This window comes from Lepisma saccharinum, chromosome 29, assembly GCF_977018435.1.
Source record: "Lepisma saccharinum chromosome 29, izLepSacc3.1, whole genome shotgun sequence".
Taxonomy (NCBI): domain Eukaryota; kingdom Metazoa; phylum Arthropoda; class Insecta; order Zygentoma; family Lepismatidae; genus Lepisma; species Lepisma saccharinum.
In genome coordinates this window covers 50,944,698-50,963,125 of record NC_139257.1, presented here as the reverse complement: position 1 = coordinate 50,963,125, position 18,428 = coordinate 50,944,698, and the positions used below count along the sequence as shown (strand labels likewise).

General features: G+C 38.2%; 1 protein-coding gene across 4 annotated transcripts in view; it reads right to left on the bottom strand.

The window, feature by feature from the left end:
* Positions 1-6,558: 6,558 nt before the first annotated feature.
* Atg13 (Autophagy-related 13) overlaps positions 6,559-18,428 on the bottom strand; it is a 361,003-nt gene continuing 349,133 nt past the window's right edge. For 3 of the 4 annotated variants that reach the window (XM_083114859.1, XM_083114858.1, XM_083114860.1), the window contains exons 3-6: positions 16,855-17,200; positions 13,041-13,227; positions 11,656-11,947; positions 6,559-6,919 (exon numbers count right to left, since the gene is read on the bottom strand). In XM_083114859.1, the coding sequence (XP_082970985.1) occupies positions 6,710-6,919; positions 11,656-11,947; positions 13,041-13,227; positions 16,855-17,200 (1,035 nt within the window). In that variant the 3' untranslated portion in view covers positions 6,559-6,709. The remainder of the gene's footprint in view (positions 6,920-11,655; positions 11,948-13,040; positions 13,228-16,854; positions 17,201-18,428) is intronic. The other variant, XM_083114861.1, reaches the window with a different exon arrangement.

The window sequence follows — 18,428 nt, the reverse complement described above, 5'->3', positions numbered from 1 at the left end:
TTTATTTGTCACGTACACATCTCATCGCTTTGATAAATACCTAAATATTAAAGAACTGAACACAATTGCACTGCACGTCATCTCGTTGCTTTCTTTTTTATCGAGAAACTAACAAAAACAGGCAACACTTGGGAACCACAGACAAAAACTCTTCTTTGCAAACTCACATGCCCAAACTTTACTCTGATTGGCTGTTCCACAGAATCCAGTCGAGGAAAGCCAGTAGCAATTAGAACATGTCCTATTCCTCCAAAGCAGTCAAGCAGCCAGCCATCACATCCGGGCAGGTAGCCAGTTTGGTGCCAACTAACTGGATATCCTGTTCCATGTGATTAGACCTTTAGTCACAACAAATCAACGTAAAACAAGAAAAAATACAAATACAGTAGAGCGTCGATTATCCGAAGTAATTGGGGGACATGGGTGTTCGGAAAACTGGTTTGTTCGGATAATCGAACTGTACATGTTTATTTACCAAAAAGAAGTACTGTACAGTAAATTTATTCATAAAAACAGGCATCTCTTTAAGTATGTATTACAAAGTAACGTACAAAGGCAACTTTAGTAGGAATATATAGTATGTGGTACAGTTTATTAAACAAAAATATGTACATATTATATACGCATTTTGCATGAACAATACACACAGTACACAAAATTAACGTTTAAAAAAATCCTTTATTTTGGTCTGTCTAAGCAAGCCTACACGCTTACGAGCAGCTAAGTCACGTACTTTTTTCATTACAGATATCTGAAAGTGAGCGAGTACACAGTTCGGTTAAGCGGTCGTTCGGTTGACCGACGTTCGGATAATCGACGCTCTACTGTACTTCAATATCAAAATACATTTCCTATATTATATGGGAAAATATCACCAATTTCGCTAAGATGTACATTGTAGAAGGCACATAGAAGCTCAAAAATATTCAAAATGAACAAAACCGACTAGATGTCGTCCTTAAAAGTAAGGTAAAAAAAAAGTTAAAGTGTTCCCCTGTGCTTAACACCACACCATGAAGGCATATAGGGGGTGCAGGGGTAATGTAAGAGCAGTTTTTTTTTACTTGTGCAGCTTCGTTACGTATGCAGATTTGAAAATTCCTAAAAACAGGACAAAGGTTGATATTTTTTCCATAACTCTAATACCATGTATTACAAATTCACCAAGTCTACTATTCTATCGCAGCAGTTGCACATGAAGAATATTAACAGCTCAAAATATGAGTGCACATTTCTTAATAATTCTAAATTCTAAAGGTAAAGTGTTCCCCTGTGCATAGCACCACGCCATGAAGGCGTATAGGGGGTGTGGGGGTAACGCCCCACACTTTCTTGATCCGGTCGTGAGTGGGGGTGATGTGATCAGCATCACGCCCCTGACTGCCTTTACCCCCCAGGGTTTCCCCCAGGTACCCATGTTATTCGACGCTGGGTAGGCGCCGGGGCCGCTTCCACCGTTAGAAAAGTTTCCGGATTTGAACCGGCCGGGGATCGAACCCGGGACCTTTAGCATGGTAGTCAGACGCGTTACCGACTGAGCCACCGCGGCCATATTCTACAAAAAATAAATAAATCGTATACATCTGGAGGGAAAGGTGTAGACCCTAACGCCTTACAGACTAAATGTTGTGCTGATTACCAGTAACACCTTCGAAAAACTCACGCCGTGCCACTGTTAAAATGTAACATCTTGCCAAATATTTTCAAGGGACCCCAAAACATTCAAATTACAGCCAAGATAAATTTCCCACATTCTACACATCTGTTATGTGTTACATGTTATTCTTGATTAGTAGCTATACTGGGCAGGGTTGTTCAAGTTCCAGGAACCCATTGAGTTCCGCTGCAGGACCGGAATCTTCTTTCACGCACAAGTTGCGTATCATTCCATTGAAGAAAAGTCCCTGGACCTTATCTAAATTGATCCAGAAAAAAAGGTTCGTGGACCGTATTTAAATTCATCCGGGAAAAAGGTTCCTGCACAGAATTGAAATACTTTAAACAGAAAAGGCCTAGAACCCATTTACACTTTCAGATTTTCTCTTTCGAATGGGAATTGTATTTATTTACAATTCGTGGGCCTTTAACCACAACCCTGGGATTGTTAAAGATCAAGAACCCATACATTCTAACGGGTTCCATTCGAACATGACTGGGACCTTTTTCCTCTGACGATTTAAATTCGGCCCAAATCGCATATTCTTTCATTTCAATATGGAACTTTGGCCCTACGCAAACTGATCCGAAAAAAAAGGTTCCTGGACCAAATATAAATTGATCTGGACAAAAAGTTCCTGGACCCTATTTAAATTGACTCGGAAAAAAGGTTCCAGGACCGAATTGAAATACTTTACAGATAAAAAGGTTCTTTATGGTCCAGAACCCATTTATGCTTGCTGATTTCCTCTACTGGACAACAATTGAATTTATTTACAATTTCCAGACCTTTAACAACCCTGATAGTGTTAGAAGGTAATTAATTTTTCTTTTACATCTGCAAAATATGTAGAATAATTATTTCAATTCCTAAGGTTTAATAAAATAATAATTTCAACCAAAATAAAGCCTTTATTTTGTAGGTATACAATCCACTTTGGATCTTCCATATCAACATCACACTACAGATTCACAACCTGTTAAAAAGAAGAGAAAACAATGAGTCTGAGAACAACATGTACAGATAGTACACAGCATAATTACAGCAAATATCATATTCCTGAAACTAAATTAGTGTTTCGTATAAATATGGAATTACAAAATGAAACCATTAAGTAATAAATAAATACAGTGAAAACTCTATTTTACTTTTTTCAGGGGAACAAGCTGAAAAAACTTAAAATGCGGGAAAATGTAAAATCAAGGAAACTTTTATAACATTTTGCTATGTTGAGACCATCAAGATTGAATTCAGGAAAATGTAAAATCGGGGTTGTACTGTATCACCCACGATAAAATTCAGGAAATATTTTGAGAACTACCTCTCCCGTAGAGAAGTATTAGGGGATACATTCTTTCAGCATGCAATGAATAATTCTTAAGCAGATAACGATTGAGATAAATGTGGTCAAATGTTATGTAATTGTAGCTGATTAAACCACAAACCATGCAGAGAAAATGACCCTTTGCATCCATTATTTGAAACAGTTTGACATACCTAAGAAAATAAAGATAGTGGGGAACATCCTCAGGTTCATGCCCACAACTAAAACTACAGATTGAGCATTATGGCAGTTACTTTCAGAGAGACCTTGTAGATTGCAACATCGATGCACAAGGATATTATGAGACATTCACTAATAACCAGAGCACAATGATGCCCAAGCAATACCCCAAAGAGAGAGTTTCTATGGCCCAAACTGATTTGGGACAACAGTATCTTTTTCAATACACCCAAATGAAACTTTGTTCTCACCATGAAGATAATGGATTTAATCAAGGATGGAGAAATCAGTTGCCTAAAAAATTTACACGGTCAATTCCAATGATTCCCAAAGTGTGCGCTGTAGCACCCTGAAATATTCCAATATTCTCACTGAAATTACACTTACTTGTTAGTCTACACATGGTTTTAGTACTTTATAGATGTAAAATGTTCCTGAATTTGAAATATTTTGTTAATTTTTTAACTTAAGGCAAGCAAGCTAACAACACTAATTGGTAGATGCACATATTTTTGGTAAATAGAAAAGCAAAATTTCGGTACAAACACAGAGTCAATTTCGTGTTCAAAAGCGGTAAATAACATGAATTTTGCTGTTATAGCGGTGAAAATGACATTTTGATTTTAAAAATGTGAATATAATCCCAAATTTTATTTAAAAACTGCACTATTACACAAAATAAACATATTCCTTCTAATAGCACATTAACTCATTACCAGAATATGAATTTTATTCCTGTATAAAGGGGTCCATTTTTGCTTCTCAAATTAATCAATTTTCCGTGAATTGCATAACTTACAGGATACTTCAGATTCAGAAAGTGTTGCATCGGTATATAAACGGTAAATTTTGTGTTTAAGAGTCTATTTTGCAGTTCATTTCTCATCATTTCGTGACAAGACAAGGTAGGAAAATGCACCTCACACCTTTCAGAAACATGAAAAATTAACATTACAATGGTTTATTTCACATTTCGTATTTTCGTCAAAACCGAAATATGCATGCCTCTACTAGAAAAATCTACACTAAGACGCCATGAAACAAAAAAGTTTTGTTAACTACTTGCGTATTCAAATAGTATTCAACCTTATTTTCCGTGGGAAAAATAAAGCATGGGAAGTGCCTTATCGTGGAGAGATGCTGGGCAACTTCACGAGCACACATGATTTTTTCTTACCTGCCTGCATAGAGCATCAGTAGCTAGCAGACAGGCTGAGGGTGTAGTGAACTTTCACTTTTAAATGAGACCTGGGAATTTATCTGGCAGCAAGGTATATTCGAATAAAGGTATCTTCATTCTCTTGCAACTTTTTAATAGCCTTTACAGAATAGTAGGGATGGGCCAATACGAAATTGTTGCAGATACTACATAAAATGCACTGGTACCAGTGGCGGCGATTAGGGGGGAGGGGGTGGTTGCCCCCCCCCCACTTTCCACTTTTGCCCCCGCGCCCCGGATGAAACATTTGACTCAAGTCACCTTGTGACATGTTGCGATGGTTTGCGACAAAACAACAAAGGTCCACGGAATTTGGTCTAGCGTGGAGCAGCTTGCACAAAATGATCTGCAAATGTGCAAATCCATTCTCCTCACGCACAGACCTCTAAATACAGACCGCAAACAGAGGAAACGTGTAGCCAGCAATTAAATTGTAGTCACTGAATCTTCCATTAAATGGTTAATATCATATTTTCTAACCAACTATTTGCTAGAAATATATTCAATTCACAACGTATAAATTGTTACATCAAATCTACATACAAATTGATTCCGTGCATAACTACCCACTTCCTAAGTTATAAAAGACAGACTTAGACCTACTGCGTTCATGGATGAAATCCATGGCCATAGGCAGGAAAATTTTTCGAGGGGGGGGGGGTTCACTTGTAATTGTTCCCATGCGCATCGCAAGAAATTTGAATAAAATAATAATGATTAAAATTTCATAATAATGAACTAATTTATTCCGAAAGTATTATTATTATTATTGCTGTCCTTATAATCTTGAGGAGACTTTTCTACTCTATCCATCAGAAGTATGAATATTCAGCACAACTGTTTTTATTAATCATTTTTTTTACGTTTCATACAGTGTGTACTGAAATGCACAGTTATTATCTTTTGTTATTAAATTTTAGATACCTCAAGAAAAAGCTTTAAAAGGTAAGAGAGAAATTTTAGTGATAAAGTTTATGTTGTTTGACCATTCACATAAAACTTCATTTTTTGAATTTTGAAAACTGTGGAACCAGTTATTCTTTGGATTAAATGGTAAAGCATAACCTGTATTGTAACCTCAATTTTTCGATCTAATGCAGTTTTTCTGTTCAAATACTAACTGGAGTTTATTTCTATTATTAACAATAAAACTAACAAACATTCTGTTATTTTGTAACTTGAAATAAACAATGTCAATTCGAGGGAGCAAGGGTTCTATGGACCAGTTCAATCCCACTTTCCAACGCTCTTAATCGACCGCTGGGTGAAGGATAGTGAACGTAATGTGATTCGAAGCTAGAGATCCTACGTTTGAACTCTTATAAAGGAGAATTTAAACCCTTATTGAACACCAAATTTTAAAGTTGGAATGGGAATTTTGGGACAACCACAAGGGAATTTTCAGTCTGATCCAGGAACAGCACTGGAAAGAGGACAGCAGAAGTGAAAATGAAGGGGTCGCGGGTGGGCTGCAATTCTGAGAATTAAATCAGTTTCGTTCAAATTTCAGAATTACAAATGTTTGAAAAATTCTAGCTCGATCATTTCAGGATTGTCTCCCTGTTGTATTATTTTTGTGAAACAGTGAATAAATTTTTGAAAATGTGTTACAAATTTTGGTTTCTGAACTTCCATTAATCCAACATGCCACAAGTTGTTGTTTTTTTTTGGCAGGGGGAGGGGGGTTGAACCCTAAAAACCTCTCCTCTAAATACGGCCATGACGAAATCTGCCACGAAATTTTAGACAACAAATCGACTTGCTTGCTGTGCTGTGTCACATTGCGTATCATTGCGTCGGATCTGGTGTGCGTTACAGCCCACAGCCAATTTTATGCTAAATTACTGGAGGACAATCCCCTTCCCCATGGAAAATTTTGGGTGTGCAATTGCAACCGAGTACTATGACAGCTCAAAATGTAATGTAAATACATCAAAATAGCAAACAGCTTAACAGACACTAACTATTTTCCTCCAGAGCCCATTATTACTTACCAGATAATTATGCAAGGTACTTCTCTTGAGAAATGAATCCAGAGAAAAATCTTCCTCACTTATTCACTCATTCACATTTGCATCACACACACACACAATCAACATTCAAAACACTGGATGAACAGACTTTTGATCAAGTCTATAGAATTAACATCCAGTTAACAGAGGTATGCTTCCATTAATGTCTTATCTCTTTATGAAGGAACCAAAGGAAAAGCTCTCAAGAAAATGATATGTTTCGTTTTCCATGCTTCTTTAGTATTTAGCAATCTACAGATTTATTCTTTGATGTTATTCTCACAGCACTGTTTAACCATCATTTTTGACGAGAATTGTTATTTGCTTTCATCTTCACATAATGAAGTTAGCAGATCATCATACTCCTTCACGTTAACTTCAAATACTTCAAGCTGCTTTGTAAAGTCATTTACTTGTTCAGCTAAAGTCGGCTGTTCCTGAAAACTTTTAAGGGGAGGAGCACTTTGACACTCACGATAAAATGCCCCTAATTCACTATTTGTATTGGTTCCAGCAAATGGAGTTTTCTGCAATAGAAAAGAGTAAAATCTATGAAGTACACAGTTAAAATAAATACTTTCATGAACTTCATGTTGTTGCTTTTCAATAGAGATGGGCCGATATAAAATTTTGGCCAATACCGATATTCTACCGATCTGTTATAAAATTCCAAATGGTCCTTGAAGAACATGAAAGGTTCATTGACCTTCTTAATAAATGTTTGTTTCCAGGTGACTGCAGTGCAAAAAAAGGTGCATATTTAGACATTTACTTTTTTAAGAAAGTAGGGCATGGAGATTATCCACAAAAATTATAAGAAATTATCAGAATTTTTGCACTAAATTATAAGATATTTATAGATATATCGGATCGGTAATTTTGCAGATAAAGCGATACACCAATATCGACAGATACCGATTAATCGGTCCCATCCTTACTTTGAGACAATGAATTTAATAATAAAGCTCTTTACACACTGACCTTTCTTTCACTTTAGGTATAGACACAATCATACCTGTAGAAAGCTGATAACAAAATTAGTTGTGCCATAACTAAGCAAAAACACAAACAGAACACAAAAACATTGGAGACATTTCATAAATATTATCTGCTTCATCCAACAAAAACCACACATAGTAACAAATTGGTTAAGAAAGTCTCCATCTTATGATTTTAATAATTTATTCATGGGTAAAAAATGTGTGATTTTTCTCAAAACTGATAACATTTTATTTTAATCATGTCAGCCATGTTTCAATCACGGTAGATAGTAAAATTTGCATTTGCAATCATCAATATCTATGAAACAGTAAAGCCTAGACATTTGAAACTAGAATATCACTAACTAATCACTCACATTTTGGAGTACAATTCACATTAGAATACTAAAATCACTCTAATATTAGTATTGTTTTGCAAAAGTAGGTTCCATGATTGGAACAGATGTTTATTATTGTGTGCTGTTACTACAGGGAGGTTATTGCAGCATGCCACCGCAAGAGCTTCGGCCGCTTGCCGGCCCAGTCATGCAACAGGTGCCGGCAAATTGCGTAACAGATAGCCCGTTACACAAACCGCTTGTTTTGTAATGTTTCCACTTTTCACAATTATAGTTACAATTACAACTTAAATAAGCACGTACCTTGCCGCAAGGATGCTGGAAAAGGTGTCCTCTAAAATACAAATATTTCTGGCACTTTATTTTTGACATGTAATCTTTCTTAGACACCGCGAGAGCCTCGGCCGCTTACCGGCCTTGTCATGCATCAGGTGCCGCCAATTTGCGTAACAGATAGTCCGTAACAGAAACCGCTTGTTTTGTAATGTTTCCACTTTTCACAATTACAGTTACAATTACAACCTTATTTCAGACATCTAATCTTTCTTAGACATCTCTACTTTATCCTCGGTTGACAGAAAGGGAAGACAGCATCGCGGCGCATAAAGCAAACCGAAAGTGTAAAATTATATTTAAAACTAATAATAATGATGATCACTAACCTTCTGTGTTATAAATGATGTTGAAAATGACCTCCTTCAACACCAATACATTTCCGGCATCTGCGTATGAAATTCCTCTGAACATCCATAAGCTCCTCAGGTGTGATTCTGGCAATTTCTCTTCTTATATTTTCTTTTAAATCCTCTATTGTACGCGGGTTATTCTGATACACTTTGTTTTTTAATGTTCCCCATAAATAATAATCACAAGGAGTAAGATCGGGGCTACGAGAGGGCCACAACTCAGTACTGATAATTCTGTCCTCAAAAATCTCGGCAATAAAATTAAGTGATTCATAAGCAGTGTGAGCAGTAGCAGAGTCCTGCTGAAAAAATGACTGCTGGCATTCAATGTCCGTTAATTGTTCAAAAAAAGGTTGTAGTATGTCTCTTCGATACCTTTCACCATTGATAGTACCTTCATAAAAAATAGGTCCTATTATTCTGTGCGCATTCAAACCACACCACACACCAATTTTTGCAGGATGGAGCGGAACTTCATGCACAAGGTCAGGTTTTTCTGCGCTCCAATAGCGATTGTTTTGTGACTTAACTCGGCCATTCAATTCGAACCAAGCTTCGTCTGAAAATATGATTAATTCTGGATTTACTCTGCCAGCAACAATATTATCCAGCATCCAGTTACAGAATTGAACTCTAGTCGCGTGATCGCACGGTTGCAATTCATGAACCACTGTAATTTTGTAGGGTTTTAATCTAAGTAATTTAGTGGCATTTCGTGCTGAGGATTTTGAAATGCCTGTTTCCTGAGCAAGCCGACGGAGGGATTTTTTTGGAGTATGTTCAAGTCGTTCACCAATTTCGTCTAGCTTTTCTTCCGTAAGAACACGTCGTCTGGAAACACGTTTCTTAGGTTCAAGAGATCCTGTCTCTCGTAATCTTTTAACGAGGTTGTAAACAGTATGTCTGTCCGGAACAGGATTGCCAGGAAATTTTTTTGCGAATCGCCTGACTACTTTTCTGCAAGAGTTCGTTTTCACGTAAGTATCGTACATAAAAACTCTTTGTTCAAGGCTATATTTGTTTGGCGGCATAACTAATGAATGAATAACAATTAACACACGATAAAGCACTAGCACTTTAGCATACCAACTCAATAACACAGTATAAACAACACGAGTACTGATAAACGCAAACCGAAGTGAACACGTCTAAACAACTGGTAGCCGACAGCTGTCGCATTCGCGTAGTATCGAGAGGCTTCTCGCGGCTTACCACTACTCCGATAAGCCGCTGACGCTCTTGCGACATCTGAGGAATTTCGCTTCTAGCGTCGGCTCTATAGACACTGGATGGACCAAATTTTGAGGGAAGCACAACAAAAGACTACTCTATGAGGATATGTAATGCTCCTGCCGCAACTTTGAAAAAAAAAATATGGAAATTACGACGTTCAGAAATTTTGCGTAATTACGGGGAAAATAGAACTTTGGGATTTGGCCCCCGTTTCCCCCTGGACTCACAATTGTCGGAATTTACATAAAATGTTGCTTTTTGTTCATTCTTACATTTAGAATTTAAATTTCTTAAAAAGATGCAGTTGTTGAGCAGTTATAGCCTTTTATATTCAGTTTATCCCATAGTAGCAAAAGGGGAAAAGTGCTTATTTCAAATGGCGCTCTCAGAAAGAAAAACGCACACAGTGTATGATCGCTACTTTACTTCAAAAATATTCACACGTTAAAATTAAGTGACACTGTTAAATAATTCGTTTATCTGCGCTTTCGTTTTGCATAATAATGTATACGTAACCTCCCCCCTCGAAAATCTTGGGCACGCCACTGACTCTAGTGTTCAAAAGGATTAATCTTGTGTTATCTGCAAAATAAGAGTCACGGTTTTGTTTATTCGAAGGCAAGACAAGAATGAAAAATTGAATCCTTTATGTTGGATGAGTCATTGCTGTCAGAAGCGATATGGGCAGAAATAAAGTGCCAGAAATATTTGTATTTTAGAGGACACCTTTTCCAGCATCCTTGCGGCAAGGTACGTGCTTATTTAAGTTGTAATTGTAACTATAATTGTGAAAAGTGGAAACATTACAAAACAAGCGGTTTGTGTAACGGGCTATCTGTTACGCAATTTGTCGGCACCTGTTGCATGACTGGGCCGGCAAGCGGCCGAAGCTCTTGCGGTGGCATGCTGCAATAACCTCCCTGTATAATTCCTCCCATTGCCATGGTAAACTGAACAAATAGATATGAGAAACAAAATGAGTAAACAAAGATGACAAAAACCTATTCTCTCAAGGAGTCTCGGGTTCCATGCCCTTTTGAGACATAACACACAGTAGTTCAGATCCAAATTTAGACTGTAGGGCCAGTTTCGATTAACCTATCTTGAGTAAAAGTGGATTTAAATAAACTTTAAAAAATATTCTTGAGCATGTTAAGCTTAAAGATAAAATACAGAACATTTGAGTCTCCACAAATATTAGGCATAATACTCGTAATACATTCAAAAGCCTGGTAGTTGGGAGGGGCAATCGCCCCTATCGCCCTCCCCGTGGATCCACGCTTGGTCTAAAGTGAACTATGGTAGATGTGGGAACATTTAGGAATGATTACTTGATGTTGTTTTCACTAGAAGTCCATAAAACTCATATACGAGGGTAAATAAAAAACTAAAGGTAATTTTGTGTTTTTGCAGGAAGACTGGTGTGTGTCCGACATCACCACGTGTATACTTGGAGTGACGTGGAAGTAGGAGCATCCATCACTGCCCCATTCAGTCGAGTGTCGTGGAGCAAAAAGGTCACACATATGGACGCACCACTCCACAAATGCACCATTGAGGAACAGCGCACCGTAGTGCACTTTCTGTGGCGAAGGAAGTCAAACCGGCAGTCCACAGTCGCCTGTTAGAGCAGTATGGAGCAAGCATCATGATTCAACGATTACCACATCTTTGGCCCTTTGAAGGAGGTGCTGCATGGTCTTCGGTTCAAGTCAGATGACGAGGTCCAGCAGGCGGTGCAGACATGGCTTTGTGAGCAACCAAAAACCTTCTTCGCAGATACCAAAAATGCATTGCCGTGCAGGGAACATAAGTGTAGTTCTTGTGTGCAAATAAAGATGTTATGTGAAAATTACCTTTATTTTTTTATTTACCCTCGTATTTATGCACACTGCATTACAAACCAGACAAAACTATAATTAATGAAGATTAAGCTACTTTTATTAAGACAAACACACAGGAACACAACATTAACATGTTAGTTGTTACTTTATGTACATATTACCAAGTCTACCATAATGAAGTCATCCGGTGCAGACACCATGGAGCAGCTTGATCTCCTGGACTCGGTGGGTGAGGGGCCTTTTATCTCTTGATCAGTCTCTTCGTCAGTCTTTTCTGGTACCACTGCTTCCTTCTCAGCCACCGTCTTCTCCTCCTTCTCCGGTTTAACTGTCAGCAAACTGCTGAATGGCACATCGGGAATCACTAGACCTGGTTCCGTAACAGGTTTCCTTACACTGTCAGCGAATGCTCCCACTTTTATAGTTTCACTCAGGGAAACATTACTTTGCTCACTAAAAACAAAAATGTAAAAACATAGTGTAAGTTTAATGATTAATATTAAACTAACTTTTGTTTGTTTTATTGCTAAAATTGTTTAACTTGTTCAATGTTTCATTGTATTGCACATGTCACGTGGTCGTAATTCAACTTTGACTACTCAAGAGATACAGAGGCTATGGAAACCACGGGGAAAAAATAGTAGGGCTGAGCCGATACCACTTTGAACCGATACCGATACTCTCACTGATACCGATGTTGATACTTGTATAATTCCAATTTAAAATAACAAAGGCTATATATGTGTGTGTGTGATTATTTCTTTAAACCGGCCAGTGTTTTTAAACCAGCCAGTACACAATTCTTATATGATTGTTGTATTGTTGCTTTCAGTTTTTCACTATAGGAGTATCATAAAACCCACATTTAAGTTTCTGCTCTCTAAATATTGAAACTATGCATTAACAAAAAATTAATGGCAACCAAAACATGTTACAGTATTTTATTAATGAACTTTGATAACTTCTATTAAATGGGCATTACATTAAAAAAAAACTATTCTACAAGGCATTATGTTTCCTATGATGCAATAAAAAACTGGAATGGTTCATGGGATTGGGAAAACAGCAAGCTCTCCCATTACAATAAAATATACATCCATGATGAGATTTGCACATACAAAACCCATCCTTTGGACTTCATTTTCCTGCAGCAATATAATTAATTTGCTCAATTTTCTCATTCACAATTTCATTTATTTATTTCCAGTCTGAGCAACATGGCCCAAAAATTCAGTGCATAATGCTGAACTGTTAGGTAAATTCTATCCAATTGGAAAGTAATTAATCTGCACGTTCTCAATTGTAGTGTTTACGGCCTTTCATCAGATATAGAGCATAGGGTGCCTACGCCTTGTCAATGTACAAGCAACAATATGCACAAACTGCTTAAACCGTGACTGGCGAAGGTGGTTTGACCCTGTACGAGGCTAGGACCAGAAAACTTCCACTGAGAGGGACAGCGAAAGTCATCTGATTTACTGCCATGTACCTGGTATTACGACGAATATGTTCACTCATGCAGAAGTGACTTGTTGCTTTCACGTACCTTTGTTGCTGACGTGCATGTCGAGGACTCAAATCAGGGTGAAAGTGATCACTCTTCAGCATTATAGAATTGTCCTTTCCCGTATGCTGAGGAGATATTGTCATTTTAGTACGATATGCCACAGACAAATGCAATGTGCCAACAGGTGTGCTAAGCTGTCCCACACGTACCTTGTTGAAACCCTCACCTGGAAGTTAAGAACATTATTGAAGTTAATACATAAAATAGTTAAGCAAACACAGACATATCAGAAACGTATCTTCCTTACATCTGTCAGTGTTAAGCGGTAAAAAAGGTGCAGTAACAACACAAAACCTAAGATAAACTACACAATGCTTCCAAAATAAAGTTTTCACGGTTTCTGAAAGTTTCGCTAATGAAAGAAAGTATTACTTCGGACATCTGTCTGTAAGTTATGAATGGTGGAAATACATATATATTTATATCGTAACAAACTGCAAGGTTCGTGGGATCTTAGCAAGAATCTTAACCATTGTGCTTGGGTGATGCAACTTTGTCATTCATTCATCCTCACTGGTGAGCACTCACCCTTGGCAGATAACTTGATGGTAATGGGCGAGAGGTTACTTTTCACACATGAAATGGCACAACACTAAGAATTTGGGTTTATATCTTCCAGTTTATATCAGCATGGTTAGAGAAGGACGTTACCTGTCTATTCGGTGATGAATAGTTCCTCGGAGAACACTCTTAGAATTGCGCTATGCAGGCTCACTCAAGCTCCCCGATGTTTCTCGTTCCAAAGTAAAAGACCACACGTTGCCTGTTATACTCTAACTTATCCTTTCTTCCACCACCTGGTTATTGCTCCCTAATACCAGTTGATCAGCAACTTACTTCCAATCAACCAGGAAGATTGATTTAATCCTGACCTAGCATTCTTTGAATGCTTGAGAGAGTAACGGCCGATGAAGGAGGTTATTGCTTTTGGCTTGCTACTTTTCTCTAATCAGGGGAACCTGTTACGATATACTCCCTCTGTCCCATAATAATTGTCCGATAGGCAAACTGTGACATTGGTGTATACAGAAGAAGAAAATTAAACACGGGAATGAACCATACAACGTTATTACTCAAGGATCAGTACAAATTTGCCGATCAAGTATCCAAAAGAACATAAATAAAAAGTCACCATTTTGGCATACCGGACTATAATTATGGGACAGAAGGGGTACACAGTTGAACATTTATATTTTTCTTTCCATGGTGAACCTACATGTCTCTTCACATTCTTATTTTAACATCACAACAGAAGTATTCCAAGCCCACTTTACATGCAATGACCAATGTCATGTACCATAAGGTCTTCATTTTGCTGAACAGGTCGTAATCCAAGGGAGCTAAATCTGGAGAGTACAGAGGATGTTTGGCAAATCTTGTGATGACTACGTAAAAATGTCACGCTTTGCCACTGTTGCAAACTCTTATTTTTACTTGCCACAGCAAAGAAAAGCAAGCATAAATTCAAGATGGCAGCAGATAGAAATATTTTTAAGTTAGTAATAAGGGTACCTATGGTGAAAATATTAAAAAATAACAAGATGGTCAAGCAACCAGCCATAGGTGATTTCACATGGAATGACCAAACTGTAAGCGTTTGCAATCATCCTCTCACCAATCAGCAACATATAGAAGAAATGTTTGTTGATTAGGTGTTAACAGGAGAGCTTCATGTATCTGTTCGTGCATGTGTCCAGGAAAAATTTTAGGGGACTCCACTTTCTCGTTGCTTACGTTAAGCCTTCAGGGATGCTATTTTGTGCTTTGAAAGAATTTATTGGGACTTAGCCCACTGGAAAATTTAAAATAATTTGTTTGTGTGCTACAAAAGTCAGACTGCACTGCTTGAACCGTGGATAGAAGGCACGAATTCAGTTACCACTGATGCCAGAGTTATGTATTGTCAAGTTAACATAAGTTAGGGGTTCCCAAACTTTTTCATTTCACGGCACCCGTAGTGTATGAAGATTTTTCCGCGGCAACCAAGTCAGAATGTAGGCCTATCTAACACTTGCAATGCTCTGTTAGTGTGGTTAGGTTGCTTGCCTTAAGTAAAAAAATAAATGTATTAGGTTAGTCAAAAAGTAAATGCAATGTTTTTCTTTTCTTCCGCAGGTTGGCTGTACAGCTTTCTGCGCTTGCAAGCCGATAGATAGTATCGTTGTCTTCGCCTGTGGCAGGTTACAGTGTCATCAGTTTGCTCTTCAGTGTTGCCAAGTAAACATGGCTGCGCCACTGTCCGTGTGCACCACAGAAGAACAGCGTTCTGTAATCTGTTTTTTGTGGTCTGAAGGTGTACCAGGAGCTGAAATCCATAGAAGACTTTCAGCACAATACGGTGACAATGTTTTACCGCTGCGAAGTGTTTACCAGTGGATTGAAAAGTTCAAAAGTGGTCAAACAAGTGTGCAGGACGAGGAAAGAGCAGGTCATCCAGCCACATCCACTACTGATGACAACATTGAGCAAGTCCGTGAGCTGGTTCTGAATAACCGACGAGTGACTGTTGGTTGATGAAGTGGCAAACCATATGCACGTTAGTCATGGTTCTGTATATGAAATTATCCATAACAGGCTCAACTTTCGTAAAGTCTGTGCGAGATGGGTCCCTAAAGAACTCACTGATGAGAACAAGCGAAATCGTGTGAGAATCTGTCAGCAATTATTGGACAGACATGCTAACGAAGGTGAAGCCTTTTTGAAACGAATCATCACTGGAGATGAAACATGGATCCATCACTTCGAACCTGAGAGAAAATGCCCAAGCATGGAATGGAAACACCCTGAATCTCCAGTGAAAAAAAAAAAGTCAAGCATCAACACTCTGCAGGAAAAGTGATGCTCACACTTTTTTGGGACTCAGAAGGGCAAGTGTATATGGAACATTATGTGGAAACGGGAACAACAATAAACAGTGAACGATACAGTGATATGCTCTCGAACAAGTTGAAGCCTGCAATTTTAAGCAAACGACGAGGTTGATTGTCGGAAGGCATTCTTTTGTTGCATGACAATGAGCATCCCCATACTGCCGCCAACACCGCTCAAACTCTTCAGAATCTGGGCTTCGAAGTGTTAGAGCATCCTGCATACAGTCTATATCTTGCCTCGTTGGATTACCATCTGTTCGGTCCACTTAAAGATGTTTTAAGAGGCCGTCGATTTGACACAGATCAACAGGTGAAGGAAGCGGTGCATACGTGGCTTGCTGCTCAACCGAAAACCTATTTTTCTCAGGGTATCGGAAAATGATATCATTGTAAGTTTTCTATTGTTGCTGTGAAAAATTTAAAAAAAAATGATTGCATTTAGATTTTGACTGACCTAATATATTTCAAATTCAGAAACATTTTACATGTAAAAAGTACTAAGATGCAAAATAATCTAACACAGTTATTCTTAGTGTTTTTTTTTTAAATTTTATTCTGGTTTCCCAGAACTTTTTCAAGCTACACTAAGATATACATACAATAACACAACCTCACATGCTTAGTCATTCTACACTTCTAAGGAATTAATGTCGAACGAACGTCGCAGATAAAATAAAAACCACTAAAAATAACTGAGTCAGATTATTTTGCATCTATAAAAAGTGGTTATGCGAACCTTTAAGAAGAACATAAAAAGTACTAAATAACCACATATTTGGAACAATCATATCATTTCAGTGAAAATACTGGAACATTTTGCGGGACCCCTGTAAGCCAGCCCCGGTGCACCATGGTGCCGGAGCACAGACTTTGGGAACCACTGCCTTAAGTACTTAAATATATGTAAGCACACAGCTACTTACCAAGATGATGAAGCTGAGGTTCGCCCATGTATATTCGATAACATATTACATAAGAGTCCGGCCCCTGTTTTCGGGATAGTTTGTAAGCTGGAGTCACTCTAGTCACTGATATTAAAGACTTCAAGAGGATCCCCATCCTGTTGTACACAGTATAAGTCACTCTAACGCTAGGGTCACACTGGTCCAGAACACTCAAACACCACGTCTCCAGCATCATGCTATCACCCTCAACAGTCTTCAAGGAAATTTCCACGCACAGTGGCAGACGCACTGAAGGTATTTCTCCGCACATGGCTTTCTTAGCTTCAGACAGAACTTCTGGGATGTCCTTTATTGCTAGATTAAACTGGGAAACAAATAAAATATCTCGTGAATTATAAATGCTCAGAATCCATAAATAGCACATAGAAATTTACTTGCAAAGACAACTATTACAAAATGTAACATGGCCCTCCATATATCTCTCTTAACTGATTCTCTTAGGAAGCTTTCACACTGAAATAACAGCTCTTTGCAAAAGGTAAAAGCTCCTTAAGTATTGAGAATAATACCATCAGAAATCACGAGCTACTCAGAACTTGATTTTATGGTAAACACAAGCAGAAACTTCAATGACATTTAATTCATTATAAATATATAAAATACAACTTGTTTCATTTGTAATAATAATAACCCGTGGCTCCACAGCCCCGACTGCCAGTCTCCCTCCCACAATCCTACCTAGAGGTGTGGATATCTCCAACCGGTAATGGGGTGACGTGGGGTCAGCACTTCGAACCCTCAGCCATTAAAGGAGATTTTTCAGACTGGGTTACGCTACTCACTCGTAGCTCCCCAATTTCCTCATGATGGTGGGTTGCTACCAATCCTATACACAGGCCAAATACCAAGAGACTGAACCCAGGTGGACTCAAACCCATGCTGTCCCGCAGTCGAAGTCCGAAACACAGCATCTTAGACCATACGGCCACAGAGGAGGACTGCTTTATATGTAGTGCTAGAAGTACATGCCAGTTGCCATGCTATACTCTACATCCTATCAGGCCACTTTGATAACCATCCTGGGGTGAGAGGGGCTCGACATCAGGTTTGACATTATGATTTTGTCAGACTTTTTAAGAACGCTCTTCTCCCCCACAAATACAAAATTGAATTTCAATACATTTGTAAGATATGCATGTACAGTCTAGATTGTAGGGAGATTTCACACCAAAGTGACAAGTAACATGTGTTTCTTGGAAGCAAATCCTAAGTAATCTTTCGGACCAGAGAGACATGGCAAGCTGCACATGTTGCTTGTCACTCAGACTGAGCAGATTTCTTAATACCATGCATCGTGTCATCTTGACCTGTTTTGCTTTAGACTGAATGGACTAGTGTAACTTGTCGCTTTGGTGTGAATTCTCCTGTAATGATCCCATTCAACTTAGTGGAATTGCTACAATCCAGAAGTATCCATCTCGTATAGCCTACATTGTATTTGCATATTTTTCTTATTTTACATAACTTTTCTGCCCCTTTAGGCTAATCGCGATAACGAGAATGAACGACGATTAGATGAAAAGACACATGCT